Source organism: Scatophagus argus, chromosome 21 (assembly GCF_020382885.2).
Source record: "Scatophagus argus isolate fScaArg1 chromosome 21, fScaArg1.pri, whole genome shotgun sequence".
In the NCBI taxonomy this organism is placed as follows: domain Eukaryota; kingdom Metazoa; phylum Chordata; class Actinopteri; family Scatophagidae; genus Scatophagus; species Scatophagus argus.
Window position 1 is genome coordinate 9113015 of NC_058513.1, and position 15351 is coordinate 9128365.

Below are 15351 nucleotides of genomic sequence, written 5' to 3' on the forward strand. Positions count from 1 at the left end.
TCCTGCACCCTTATTTTGCTATCCTTGTGCTGCTGCGACAATGTGAATTTCCCCAGTGCTAGACTAATAAAGGCCTATCTTATCTTATATGTCTGTGTGTATGCCCAGACAATCTCAGCAACCTCTATTCACAGAGTCTTGATGGCCATGCCTGGGGAGAGTGATGATAAATGGTCACCTTCCTGTAATTTACCTTCAGGAGGATGGATGGAGCTGGCCTGTTTGGTTAGAGGGTGGGGAGACGAGGAGAGCGGAGACTGTAGGTGAGAGAGACAGAGGGAGAAAGAGAGTAAGGAGTTTCCTGCTTTGGACCTGACTTAGGAGTTGGGTTTCCTCAGAGGTGAGGTACACATTTGAGTGTGTGTGCCTCACTGTTTATTTACAGAGCTTTAGCTCTTGGTTTGTTCATAGAGGAGGGGAACTGCTCTACCCAATATTCTCCCCCAGTCTAGCCCCTGTGAGTGGAAACACACCGGAGCAACACCCACTGTGCGTGAGCATACTTTCCAATGGGAAACGCACACACATATCAGTTTGATATTATTTCCACAGCTCAGGCTAATGACTACGATTATAGAGACAGATGAGCAACACACCACACAGCTCATTAACTAATAATTTATTTTTTTATCATTTAGATTAAAAAGTCAGTGGTTCATTGCCTCAGAGGAAAATGTACAAGGACTTTAATATAACAGAAGTAAAGAGCAGGACTGAAATGAGGGAAGATTCCCTTGGTTCCCCAAGAAAGGTAGGTGGGCAATTTTTGCATGAGTGCAGCATTATTCCCAGGACAGTAATGTAACAGAAAGCATTGAGTTGTTGTGTCAGTTTCTGTCTGTACCTCAGTGGGAAAAGCAGAGGGTCCAATCAGCCCGTGTCACATTTTTACTCAATTTTCCTCAAAGTCATTTACAATTGGGCGGTTGTTGTGTGGAAACAACATAAAACCAAAAGGAATACATTCTGTGTAACATCTGAACCACATCTTCTGGTTGTGATCACAAAAGCATATGTTTCTGGTTTCTACATCCATATAACATCATCTGGTTTGTACATCCATACACGTGAGTCATCCCAGGCCAAGTGACGCTTTACAAAAGACAACATAAATGGCAGAGGCAGTTCAGTACATATTTACAACATTATAAAAATGTGTCAAAACTTATTAAACAAGGCAAGATGGAAGTGAAACAGGAAAAAAGTGGGAATCAGACTAAAAAATGTAAGTGATAATTCTTCATCATAGGCTGTTCAGACAAACCTTAAACAGTGGCAGAACTGAGAAACTTTGTCACCCCCAAAAAGTCTGCCTTCACATGAGAGCCGTCTCATCTCTCTGTACGTTCAGTTCATGTGCATATCACTTGTTTATTTAGGTAGGGTTAATCACACACACACACACACACACACACTCACACACACACACCTGTGAATGCCATAAAGGCTGCGAGGGGGGGGGGGGGCTGCTGGGCTTGTTAACATAAAACAACAGGAAGGCTCTCCGTATGAAGCTCACTAAATACCTTTCATAAGATTAAGCTTCCATTTCCAAACAACAGCTGGCTCACTCTTACTTCTTATTCCAACCTTCAGGGTGGGCACTTAAGACGAGGAAAACAGAGAGCCAATGGGCAGAAAAGAAGGATCAACTCTACGTTGACAAATCTAAAAGATATTCATGGACGCTGCAGTGCCTCCATGAGTGTGCTTGGAAGTTAAGGAGTGGAGTGCCATAGAGGCCTCACGGGCACGTATTTTGACCATCCATCATAACGTGTCATACCACACTCACATGCCATGGTGAGGAGACTGGTGTGGTTTTAACACCACCTGTCACACAGGCCAACATGCAAATAATTAACTGTTTGGTTCTGCATTTTTGTAAATTTTGAAATTCCAACAGTGGGAATTGTGCCCTTGGGCATAGCGCTATCAAAACTTTTTTCTTGTCCTTCTTCTTTAACACACCAGAAATCATGGTGGGCGATAACTTTATTTTGGTTATGAGTTGTTTTTTGGATTAGAAAATGAAAATGTCATAATGAGATAGACAGATGCATGGCATGAAGATTCACCATCATTTGAACGAGAACTAGGCCTCTTCATAGTTTATAATAACTGTCATGGTGTCCACATTCTCAGGCTTGGTGACATTATTTCATAAAAACACTTACAATCACCCCATACACTGGTGTGAGTGTGTTCTTCACAGTTTGACATACATTCTCAGGAGACGTGAAAACAAGAACTACAGTGCAGTACAGTAACGCCACTGAGCAGTTTTTGGCATCCTCATTCTGTGCTGTCACTGATCTAAAACACTGAATACTCAACATGCAAAATGGGTTAAAAAGAGTTTGGGGAGGATGGTGGCTGACACATAGAAAAGAGCGGAGGAGAGACACTTTTGGAAGAATGACAAACCAAACATACCACCGCAGCCAGAGGAGCGTAACCACTAGCTAGCATGACATGCCTGTCAGCACACTCACTGCTATGCTAGTTTGATGTGCCCCTCGAAACTGTGTGTTTATCTTGTATTCTATTTAAATAAATCGTAATGTGCTTTACAAAATGTAATAACAGCAAAAGGCAGATAAAAAGCTAGAGAGCCACCAGTCAGGTCTCTCTGTGGTTTTTGTCGGTCCTGTCTTCCATAGTCTTTTAATCGAATTTAAAAACTGACTATGCTTATTTGGCAAAGGATGACAGGGACTGTGCTAGGGTGCGCAAGTGGGATAAGATGACTTGGGAAGTTTTGCTTTGGATCTCGGTGCTCATGATGGTTTAGTTCTTGCTCTGCTCACTGTAAGATTTTGATGGACCAGCAAAAACCACAAACATGCAAACATAACAAAGCACATGAGGAATGAAATATGATCGTCTCATGTCATAATACAATCAGTGAGCGCTAAAAACTTTCCAGCCTCATTCATTTTGTCAAAATATGCAAGAGAAAAACATGACTATGTTGTTTATCCGACTTTGTTTTCTTTTTTACTGCATGAAAAGGAACTCTAGTTTCAATCTCTTATTTTGGCAAACAAAAGCCTGCCAGTCACCAGACACATCAGGAAAAGGTTCAGACATTTAAATACAAAAAAAACGACATTGGCCACACAGCAACATCTGGAAGGCCACTACCAAGCGGAAGACATTATCCATGAAGTCTCCTTGGAAATATTGGTATTGTTCTGAAATTCCAGCCATTTGTCCACACCGCTTAATCTTTCTTCCAGAAAAAGTGACAAGCAATGAGTCATGATGGTGATACATGACTTTATAAACCACTCATGAGAGGGAATAGTGGTGAAGAGGCACAGCCCCGGAGGCCTGGAATGTGACTCACACATGCTAAAAGGGTTTCTTTTGCCTAAAATGAAACAACAAGATCCATCTCAAATAAGGATATGGGTGGGATATGGATGAATGAGATAAAACGTAGCCACACAAAGCATATAAACCCTACTATGAGCAGTGGCATCAAATACTTGCAGATATAACAGCCTACATGAGCAGTTCATTCTGTGAGGGCTGTCTGGTGGCAGCAGCAGTGGTGGTGAGACTGAGGTTTGCTGTGGAAAATGTCCCTGCAAAGGGAGCCCTTGGTTCCTCACAGGACAAGAGTTTTTAATTACTGTCTGTAGAAGTTACTGCAGAGACCTGAAGCAAGTAGGCCCATTTATTTATGAACATTTTATCAGCAAATGTTGAAAGGTTGTCAGATGGTACAGCTCATGCTGATCAATGTTGAGTTTGTTTCAAAAATGAAATGTGAGGAAGAGGCCAAGCTGAGGATAAGCAGCTTGTCTTGTTGCTGAAATCAGTCAGTCTCTCCGGAGTGACAAACACTGAATAAAATCCTCATATACGTATGTGAAGTGTGAGCACTGGTGTTCTTATATGTCAAACAAAGTGGCAGGAAATGGTCAGTCTTGATGATGGGGGGGGGGGGGTCGCAGTTCGAGGATGAGTGGACATTTCTGCTGTCGTCGTTGAAGGGAGGGAATGGTGTCTGTTTTTGTCTACAATTTATACCCTTTTTAATGGTCCCTTTTTAAGGCAAACCAATTGGACAAAAAAGACAACTGACATAAAGACAAATTTGAAAAATAAAAAGGAAAATAATTATACAATATACACAAAATGTGGTCCTTAAAACAGGTAGGGTACATGCAGTCTTTCTAATGTGCAGTGTTCCCATGATGGGGGAAGACAAAGGATGCAGGGGGAAGGAGAAGGAGATGACTGGGTAAGAGTCAGCGAAGGTGGGTGATGGAGGGAGAGGTAGGGCTGCTTTCCCATCACGCTTTGCTGCACTTCCCCTTCTTCTCTTTGCGCTGGAACTTCCTCAGGCGTCTCGTCCAAACGTCCCTCCACTGGATCACCAAGCTGTTCTTATCAGCCACTAGGCCCACGCGCTCTGCCCCTGGACCGGTGGTTCCCGCTCCAGGCCCAACCCCCGGCCCCGCCCCTGTGCCCGTCCCACCGTCGCTGCCGCCCATTACCAAGAATCGTTTGCTCATCTGGATCTTGGGACATTTGCAGGCTAGATCCTTCATGTGCACCCACAGGATGTTGTCGCCTCTCTTCAAAGGCTCGCCGCGGCTCTTGTACACAGACACCACATTAACCGAAAACTTAGCCCAGTCCCCCACTGTCTCCATGTCCAGCACGTTCACTTGGACCGCTGAGGACATATTAATGAAAAAAATACACTGAGGTCAATACTCTCAGCACAGTGAATTTATTAATTATGGTAAATAATTAATTCTCCTCTCTTACCATAATCCTTCTTGCAATATTTCTTCATGTTGATCTTCAGGTTGCCCTTAACTGGTTTGCAATATGACTCACAATCTGTGAACACAAAAACAACCTCCGTTCACTCCTGTAGTGCAGGCTGTAACTCCAAGGATCTTCTTAACAACACTTACTGACACTCAAATTACACACATAATGGGACACTTACACACTTGAAATTTGAATCGTTGCCAAAAGGTTACATTTTAGGATTATATCACACCATTTCATAGTGCATTATGTGGTGCTCTAGTACCACAAAAATAGCCACCTGCACATCTGTGATGCAAAGTATGTGCAACTGAACACTGTGAGCTGTTAAGTACTGTGAAACCACCAATAAAAGCACTCCGCAGCATCAAAATAAATCTATATGCGCCTGTTTCTACTATGAGTCTATTTCTGCACATGCACACAGGCCAAGTTTGTTGTACTTGTAAAGCTTTAGAAGTCTGTGGCGAGTATGCTCATATTCACATTTGGCCTCACTGAAATATATAGTCACTGGCAGGGCCAAAAGCTGCAAGGGAAACTGGAGCAGGTTGAATAATGTTGAGCCTAGTTTGGTTTTAGTGTGCTAAAATACAACTTAGACAAATCACACATCAAACCCCAGCAACAGCCAGTGCTGGGAGGCAAGTGAAACATACCAGAGTAGTAAAAGTGTTCAGTTTGACATGTTTTCTGGGATCTTGAGAAAAGACAGAGCATAGTGGAAGCAGGTCATGGTTGGATGTATGTGAATAGACCTTGGCTGCCAGCGTGACGACTGAGACCACACATTGGACAGATGACCTCTACTGACCACTCATAGGTGGAGCCGTCAGTGATGAGGTGTTATAATTACGGTTGTGACAGTTAAAATGGACCTCTTGGCTGAGTGACCTATCTCAGTTCTTTTCTTGACTGACTCTAAAACCAACCTTGGTTTGGTTGAGCTGTCGTGTGTCAATGAATGTCTTTTTTAGGCCAACCCTTCATCACACAGTTACACAAACATGGAAACTACAGTGGAAATAATTCTGCCCTAACTTATCAATCTAACTTTCAAAGCAACTGCCTGTCTTGTCTGTAGCCTCATGTTTTTTCACTCTGTCTCAAAGTTTACCTTCAGTGTAAAGGAATATTGATAATTACGTAACGTAATTACATGTAACTAATAATTTACCATGGTTTGTTTCTTGTGAACCTGAAATATTTACTTGGTTATCTCAATGAAAAAACCTTCTTGTTTTTGGAAAATATGTTTTCCATGAGCTGAGAGCAGAGGAAATTGGGAGCAAAGAAAACAAACTTAATTTCACCTTTCAAAAACAGATGAAAGCGTTACAACTTTAGTACTACACTGTTTTTAAGTTGTGCTCATGGTAACTATACTGCTACTGGAGCCGTGACAAGAAAGAAAGAGACACTGTTGATCATTAGCAAGGCTCTACCGTACTTGACTTGATGCCACTGGATTTTATGAACCGTAGAATTTTGGATCCACTTATTTCAATTACAAAACTATGAGAAGGACAAGGAAAAATTATGAAGATGATGGACTTTAAATGCAGAGAATGCCAAGAAACTCATTTTCCAACATGGCTCTAGTAAGTTTGAGTGAATGGGCATGAGAAGCTGACCATGCTGCTCGCCTGGAATGTCAGGGGCATGAAACTGAAAAACCACATGCTGGTAACTGTGCTGATATCTGCGGTCAGGCCTCTCATTGCCTTCAAAAGGAAAACCATTCAGTCATGTTGCTCCCCAAAGAAAACCAAATAAAATTGCTGGACATGAAATGCCCCAATTAGAAAAAAAATATGGTCGTGAGAGAGAGAAATTATGCTTTCTGGGTTGCATGAGAGTAGGGTGTTGCGTTGTTCAGTTTTTGGGGAAGGACGGACAGAGCAATGGAAGGAGGGAAGAAACAGGGGACCAAAGAGCCCATAAAAATGTCCAGGAGGCTTGGCTGTATATCACAGCGCTGGAGATTTTATTAGCCAGAGAGAGGAGAGAAAAGGGAAGAAATGGAGAAAGAGAGAGCAGATGGCAGCTTCCAATAACTGCGAGACAGGGTGACTTTAAAAAAAATGATGAGTGGAGGTGTAGATGTGAATGGCTGCAGAGGTGTACGCGTGGATGGACGGATTAATCACAGACTTTGAATAAATGATACTTGATATCATAGCTTGCTTAAAGTCGTTTTCATTAAAAGTGAGTGTGTGGTTTCATGTGCAGATCATTATCATGCTAAGTGCACATGCAACTGTGACAGGCATGCACTGGTATGAGATGTGAATGGATTTCATTAGATCACCACCATTGTGGGTGTGCTAGTGCGTAAGGCATACGCTGTGGTTACCCTAAAGGTATCAGAGATGAAACGCTGGCTGAGAGGATTGCGTGTGCTTTCCCATGAAGAGTCACTAACTGCTGGCTGTTCACCTGGCAAAGCTCTCGGTGAATCGCCCACTGACCCAGAAGACTGGCCCTCTGAAAACACTCACAATTGGCTCCGGGGTTCTTGATGCCCTCATTCTCTGGAGCCCCTCTCTCTGTGCCATGACAAGGACAAATTGCATCCACCGCCCCTTACACAAAAACATTTTGGGGCTTTAGGTTTCTGATGGCGAAGCTTGTTCTATGGTAATTTAGGAAGGAGAAAGATGGGGAAATGCTCTGGTGCATTTGGTAGAGCCTGAGGTGAATTGGCGATCAACAACTCTTGTTTTCTTAGACCCTGTAACCTTTTCCCAGGGAAGTAGTAAACACAAGAAAGGACTGGACTTTTTATTTTTTTGTTTTCAGAAAGGCTCAGAGGCCCAAGTAATGAGAGGAAACAGAACGAGAGAAGTTGTACATGAGAAAAACAAAATGCAAACGTGAAAAAAACTCTTGTAAATATCGATCTAAAGGAAGTATGTAAACATTTCGGGAAACGTGTTTATTTGTTGTCTTGCCAAGAGTTGGATGAGAAGATACCACTGATGTCTGTGTAATAAATATGGAGCCACAGGTAGTCTGGCTCTGTACAAAAAGGTCACAAAATCTTTATATCTTGTTTATCTGAAGTGTAGTGTGTGAGAGAGACACACTATTTCTCAACTTATTTTTTTTCCAGTCTTTACAGTACAATATTTGCCATAAATGAGTGATATGTGCATAAGTGGTATAAATCTTCTCATATAACTCTTGGCAAGAAAGCAAATAAGTTTATTACCAAAATGCTGAATTATTTCTTTAATGTACAGCTATTTATTCAATCTGTACTATAGGATTTAGAACGGAAGTGAAGTCAGTATTAGCCACATTGTTAACCCTATAACTCAAACCCTCAAACTGTGAATTTAACCTTTGAAATGCGAGGCTTCTAAAAGTCAAAAGTGTAATTTGCAGTGAGCTTTCTGACAATATATATTATTAGTACTAGGAAAAAGACATAAAAATAATAAAATTATATGCTTTGAATAGTGCAGTAAAGTATCAGTGGCAATGTGGGGGGTACAGTCTACAGCCCGAGTGATGATATATGTAGTAAACCCACTAATGAATCAACATTTCCAAATCAACACCACCATTCAAATCAAACAGCCGCAGACAGAATGAAAAATAAGGGCAGGGTAATTGACCGGAGCCTAAATTGGACAGTTGGAGGGAGAGACTGAACAAATTTCCCCCCAGTCACTTGCCAACACTTCTTTCACGCCTCAAAACTCTCCCTTCTACTGTATCTCCCAGCTAAACTTTAACTAATCACCTGTCTATCTGCTGTCCTTGGCTTTGAGCTGCAGCCATATTTTGAACGCAGCACGGTTCCACTAACTTGAGGTTAGCGGTGGGAGAAACCGGGCCAAGGACACAGGTTTTTAAGACAATGGAATAATTCTGCAGGTCCCTGTGCACTCGTTCTTTCTGCAGAACTTCAAAAGACGGGACCCACCCTTCATTAATATTTATTCCACTCCTTAAAACTCAAGTCCAGAAATATTAAAAAATATGTTTTTGTTCCTCTCATAAAGCAGTGGTGCTTATGGGCGAGGTGCAGAGAATGTATACTAACCTGCTGGTTCCTCTGTGCTGCTCACCACAGCTGTGGGGTTGACCACTGGGATTTCTGAAACGCACACAAAAAATGCAAAGTTATTTCACTGGTCAAATGTAAATCCCTACCTTTCAAGTATGGTCTAAGTGATTTGGCTGTAATCCTGCTAAGACTGCACGTGTGGCCAAAGAAATTAAGTACTGTATGTCTGAATTCATTAAAAATAATTCCAAAGTGTGGCTATGGGAAGGTTTAGTGAATATATCAATACACCAACAAAAGGCCATGCAGGATAAGCTTAGAACTGAGGAGACCTAGAAAGTGTCTTTGCTCTCCAAATCTAGTAAGAAAAAATACCCGGGTTATCGTGCAGCAGATTCAGATCGTCAGCTATGCACATGAAAACACTTGGGGAATTGCAGACAGACATGGTAGGTACACACTGACAGACTGACAGCGATACTTATTGGTGGTGAGAGGGAAGACAGGCTCAAATAAACCATGCATTCCACAGACTAATGTGGTGGTTGTACCGACATTGTGAAGGAATACAATGAAAGATCCTAAGACAGCATACATGGAAGAAAGAATGGATGGTACAAGACAAAATTCAAGTTTTAACCCAGTAGATGCAACACAAAATTCACTCAGCAATCCAATATGGAGAACTCAGTCCATTCAAAGTCGCTACACGATACACAGGAGACAGAAGTTGATTCTTGGAGACACACTGATTAAAATGGAAAGGTAGCTGCACCAGATTAGTTTTGTCTTCCCCTAACAGATGCTGGGTTGACACTGCTGTGTAATCTCCATGCAAGCTTGTATAGGCAGATGGACAGATGGCAAGGGAGCAATTTTGGTTGGACCGTCTTGAGACAGATGCAGCCCTCCCTGGCTGTGCCCGCTGGCTACTCTAAAAAGTGCCTCGTGGAATTCCTCCAGGACTTCTAATTGTATGCAATTTTCCAATACAAATGCTAATGCTAACAACGGGCCCTCTGCTTCTACTGTAAACAAAGTTACTGGAGCGCTTGCTTAGCATCCACCCAGAGGATCTGCTTTTGATTGGATTTGGAGGTTGACGGTTTGAACCAAGCGAGTGGGAGTGTGTTGGCAGGAGGTGGGTGGGGGAGTTGTTGGAAAGCTGTTTTGAGGCAAACGCAGCAGTTGTCCCTCTGAAATTATGGACACCCCGCCAGCAAAAACAAACAAGGGCATGGAGCTTTGCGAAGGCAGGCGCAGCTGCTAGAAGACACTTTGTGTCCGTGTGCCCTTGTTGCCACATCTTGTGAAGACAGACAGCTGATGAAAGGATCATTCAGATGAGGGCTGCTGCCATCATACTAATTGGCTGCTTAATGGGCTTGTCTTCTGTCATGGAGTCTGGGAGCCTGAATAGGAGGTAAGATACCCACCATGAGGCCATATTGACACACACAGTAGTCATTAATACTATCTGTAATGGAGCCAAATGTGTGCATGTACTTAAATGCACATTAGGGCTGAACGATAAGGAAAAAAAAATTGAGAGATTTTGTGATTGCAATATGAGTAGTTATTTTAGTGCTGATGGTCCTTTTTGCAATCATTTTTTTACAGGAAAAAAATCCAAAAATGATGGTGATGTAAGCTTTGGACCCTTACCAAAGGAGAATGTGATTTGAGCGTCTCTGTAGCACCACAGTGCTTCATTTACAGTGGCATGTTGTGACCTTTTTTCACCTTTGTGAAAAAATGAGGCCCCTGTGATTTGGATACTGCAATTTCAATAACATTTTGATTAATTGAACCCAAATGCACATACATAATCCTTCTTGATGTCACTGGTTGGTTCAGTGGCACTGAAATGAGTGGGGTCTGCCATCCATGACCACAGTTGTTTTCTCCTTCTCACCAATCTGCCATCTGCTCTGAAGCTGCATGTGAGAGGAACAACATGGCGGCATGTGGCACAGCCTGGTACAGCACTGGGTGTCACAGTTTCATTTGGTGGAGGCTGTCTTGTGAGTGTGCCCAGTGTGTGCTCTTACTGCCTGGTTCACAGTGTGGTGGAAAGTTGCCTTCTTACCCTCTGCATGTGCTGGGCCACTGGCAAATTTCATAATCCATATGCACACATACTCGTTTGTCACAGGAAATTAAAAACTTGGTGTAGTCGACGTGCGTATAACACGCCCACACACAGACACACTATATGTCATATACTGTATGCTGACACCAAGTGGAGCAATAATAATCAAGTCTTGAGTTGTCACACTACCAGCTTTACACTAACTTGCACTTAAACAAATATCACATTTCAGTTTAGCCTGACGGCTGGGTCCTTGTTTGCACACATGTTTTGGGCTGTTCTCTATGAAATTATCATTGCATTTTCAGTGGCCATGCAAACCCACACAACACATGTACTGTGTACTGTATATGCAGTGCAGTGATCGGGTTGGGTGTGCTTGTCAGAAGGCCAGAATGACTTTAGGCTACAGAGAAGTGTGCTTTCAATTATGTTCTGTAATCTCCATGGTTTTAGTATGTTCTGCATTTAGTGCAGATCGTGACTTGATTGTAACTATGTATTATGCCTTTTGTTATGTTTTTCACAATGGAGCTACTCAGTGTTCTACAGTTTCATGTGGTGACGCACTGACAGGTTGATAAATTGGCCGAGTTGAAGACATCAGTGGCCAGTGCATTGCGTGGTTGTTGTGTATGCACTCACTGATGCAGGGGGCCACAGGTGAGCGGCTCTGCTGGTAGCCCTTGGCGCAGCGGTTGCAGGTGATGCCAGTGACACCATCCTTGCAGGGGCACTGGCCTGTAGTCTGGTTGCACGTCTTGCCTGCTGCTCCCACTGGGTGGCAGTCACAAGCTGGGGTGGGGGTCACGGACAGGTGTGAAGGGGGAGGGTTGTGAAATAAGGGAGGGAGGGAGGGAGAGAGAGAGAATATTGGATATATTGTTAATATTGTTAATTCATTAAACTTGTTGAAAAAAAAACCACAGTGGCTTATTCTTTATTATATGAGGGAGTCTCTGCAGGGTATCAGGTTAAATCTGGCATTCTTTGTTTTTGCCAACAGACGACAGATATGCATTAGGGCTGAATGTCTGACTAGGACTTCATGGTGCTCGAGTCTTACGTGCTTGGGATTGAACTGAACACTATATGTGCATCTGAGAGAAAGAAAAATTCAGCGAGTGAGGAGAATTTCTGTGAGAAAATATGTAACAAATAAAATAAAAGAAAGACTAAGAGGAGGATGGGGTGGTGCATCACTGTCAGGAGACCCAGAAAAGCACACTGTGCCTTCCTCTCGTTTCCGCTCTGCTAAATGCTGTGTGCAGCCTGGTGCCTGCCTGGTGACACACGCCATGCTGTTTCATCACTTCCCGAAAGTTCAGTCGATGCCCAGTAAATGCCAACAGCAACAAGCAATGCTCCGGTCACCTCGATTTGGCAAAGCTTTTATGAGTTTTGCTGGTTCTAAGCAAATTATTTTTTTGGTTTAAAGACCTGTTAAATACATGTGCTGGCCTGCTTGTCCGAAACCTTCCGAGAGAGCTTTACAAGATGTTAGAGAGGATGACAGAGAGAGGGAGAAGCAAAATATTAAAGAGTGAGAAGTGAAGGGGAGGACTGAAGAGAAATGTGGAGAGCGCGAGAGAGACACGGCCCTTCAGTGTAGTTCAAACAGAGCCTCTGGTGTGCTCAGCAGCATAAACAACAGTGTATCTAACCAAACTGTGACTACTCCAACTCTTCTTCTTTAAGTAATAAACGCATACTTGACATTTCACAGCAATCCAACCAGACAAACACATCATTGACATATCAAAACAAAAGGAAGAATTTTTTTAAAAATCTTTAGCAGGCTCCAGAGGTTTCAAATTTGAGATTCTTTGTCTGTAATAAAACAAGCGGACAGAAAAGTTAAGAAATCTGACATGCTGGCAAAAATATAACAAACATGAAATGCAAGGTGAACATTCTGGCTTTTTTTTTTTCTTATTTTCGGCACAGTTTTTTGGAAAACAGGCACAGGTGAGTGCAAAATTACTGAGTCAAACTTAAGAGTGTCTCAACTGTAACACAATAGCTGTAATTGTCCGAGCTTATCAAGAAAAGACAAGAAAGGCCAAAATTACACTTTGGGGAAAAACCCTGTAACCCGACAGTTTGTTACAGGGTATGCCAGAGAAAGGCAGCTGCTAACATGCCACGGCTTCTTCCCAGCACTAGACGGAACTGTGAATGTGTTTATTTGTGCCGCACATTTTTTCGCTGCTACAACAGAGGGGAGCCTGAGGACCCTACCACCTGTTGACTGGGCAAACGGAGGGTTTAAATGGCTGAAACTGACCCAAGAGTGATCGTGTGGGTCTGGCAGCAGGGTTGGGAGGGATTAGCTGCGGCTCAGATCTTCAGAAACACATTTGCCTTTTCCGGCAGGGCCAACCAGTCCACAGGTGTCAAAGTGGCTGCGCTCTGTTTGAAGCTGTGCATAGAGACGTAAATCTGTTGTTTCAGCGTCCGTGCAAAATCCCCACCATTTGAGTCACGCAGGCCCAACCAGGAAACCTGACTGACTGACCTAAAGGGGATACACATCTGCATATGTCAGGGTAAGACGCAGGGCTGAGTCAACAAGGGTCTCTGGACTTTTTCATTGTCCTGTGCCAACTATGTAACATGTATACTCACCTCTAAACCTCTCTTAGATATGCAAATGAGATCTAACACACTGACGTTGATCGTGTATATTTTGCATAGATTAGCTAAGGTGATGATTGAGAAATTGTTTTGCTGTTCAACTGGAAAGTAAATAAGCTAACACTATCAAAATAATATATCCGGGAGGTTTATTCTTGCCTGTAAAATGATGCATCCAAGCCACATGTTGAGATACCCCCAACCCCCGGCTATGTGATCTGTCTAACACAAGTCTGGAGTTGGTCTGTCATGCCTGCCGAGACATGCGGCCATTGTTTTCAAGGCACAAGCTATCAACTCAGTCCGCTCAGTATGAACAATACGCAAGTAATGTTAGACGTTCTCACTTCCCTTCTAAACAATCACAGGCTGTTAAGACATCAGAGTTTACTGCCAATGTCCACACTGTTCAGTAAACAACCAGCAACTGCCAGATTTGAATGGGCTGCGAGAGCCAGGATGGGGGTAGTTGGTGTCAATCTCCACCCCCAGCTCTCCTCCTTGAACTGTTTGTCTGAAGTTTTATGTGCAGGGGCTCGGGCCGGTTAAGAAGCAGTAAAAACGTCCTCAGAGGTTGATGACTTTTCAAGCCTTTTGTGCCTGCAGACGTGACAGGTACTCTGCTGGGATTTGTAGTCCTTTGACAGGCATTCGTGTTACCTTGTGCATGTGTGCATACCGGGTTAAAGTCCTTGCCAGGACTGCTCTTTGTCAGCAGTTATTAACAGATGTCACATTTGGAGGGGGTGGTATTATTTGTACCCTTTGTAGGGAATGTGTTTTCTAAGTCAGTTATGTTCTGTTGGCAATTTACTTGTAAAAATAAATCATCAAAACAAGTGTAAAAATTATGCATTTCTAGCCTTGTATGATTAATATATGTGCATGTTTTAGTAATTTGTGCACTCAAATTGAGCATAATTTATTGCTTTGGATTTAACAGTTTTCTTCTTCTTCACTGTCTTCTTCAAACTGTTGACTGACTGAATGCCCCAAAGGCATTTGCTGACCTCTAAAAGGAGGGGGTGGGGGCAAAATATATATCATATTAAATTAAAAACACATATTAGTCATTGGTATGCATTATTAAATTAAGAGATGCATTATTTCAGCATTTGAGATAATAATGCTAAGTTGAGTCTGTCAATAGCAATAGCACAGCTCCACTCTCACATCCAAGATGAAGATCTTGATTCTCTGGCTTTACTCTGGTCACGTACACATTCACAAGTCTGGCTAAACCTGATACTAATTACATGAAAATGGTGTTATTTGCCCTCAAGGATCACATTTTCATGCTGCTATAAGAGGCCAGGTGCTGTATTACTATTCTAAAATTACTTACTGTACAGTGTTTTCTGACAGCAAATATCCTCCTGCCCCGCATCAGACAGATATTTGAGACAAATGACCAATGTGGTTTATGTTGGCTGGCTCTGCTTCGTATGGACCATAGCCTCATTTTAAATGCCTTTTATCAATGTTCCTTGTGGTCAACGGATACCAGGTGTACGCCTTGAATTCACATAAAAACCTTGTATTCTGAAGACCTCTCATACTGTAGGCAGGCCATGTGGTGATTGCCATATTTCTTTCATTTTGCTGACTATTCTAATGCATGTGACATTATAAAGGGCTGCTGGAGGCTAGAGGCCCATACTTAACAGGGAAGACAAAGTGTGTGTTATCTGTACACGGGAGATAAGTGGTGTTGGAGGCAGGAGAAAGGTGGTTACTCCTCCTCGCATACTGAGATGGGTGCCTGTACTCAGATTGTGTACAGGCACCCATCTGCAGAGTAGGTCTT

At 42.7% G+C, this 15351-nt stretch overlaps 1 protein-coding gene across 3 annotated transcripts in view; it reads right to left on the reverse strand.

Moving 5' to 3' along the window:
- Nucleotides 1-604: 604 nt before the first annotated feature.
- The window catches only part of ntn2 (netrin 2), a 43226-nt gene continuing 28479 nt past the window's right edge, over nt 605-15351 (reverse strand). For all 3 annotated transcript variants that reach the window (XM_046377326.1, XM_046377325.1, XM_046377327.1), the window contains 4 exons: nt 11553-11702; nt 8852-8905; nt 4789-4863; nt 605-4693 (listed from right to left, as the gene is read on the reverse strand). In XM_046377326.1, coding sequence (XP_046233282.1) covers nt 4308-4693; nt 4789-4863; nt 8852-8905; nt 11553-11702 — 665 coding nt within the window. In that variant the 3' untranslated portion in view covers nt 605-4307. The remainder of the gene's footprint in view (nt 4694-4788; nt 4864-8851; nt 8906-11552; nt 11703-15351) is intronic.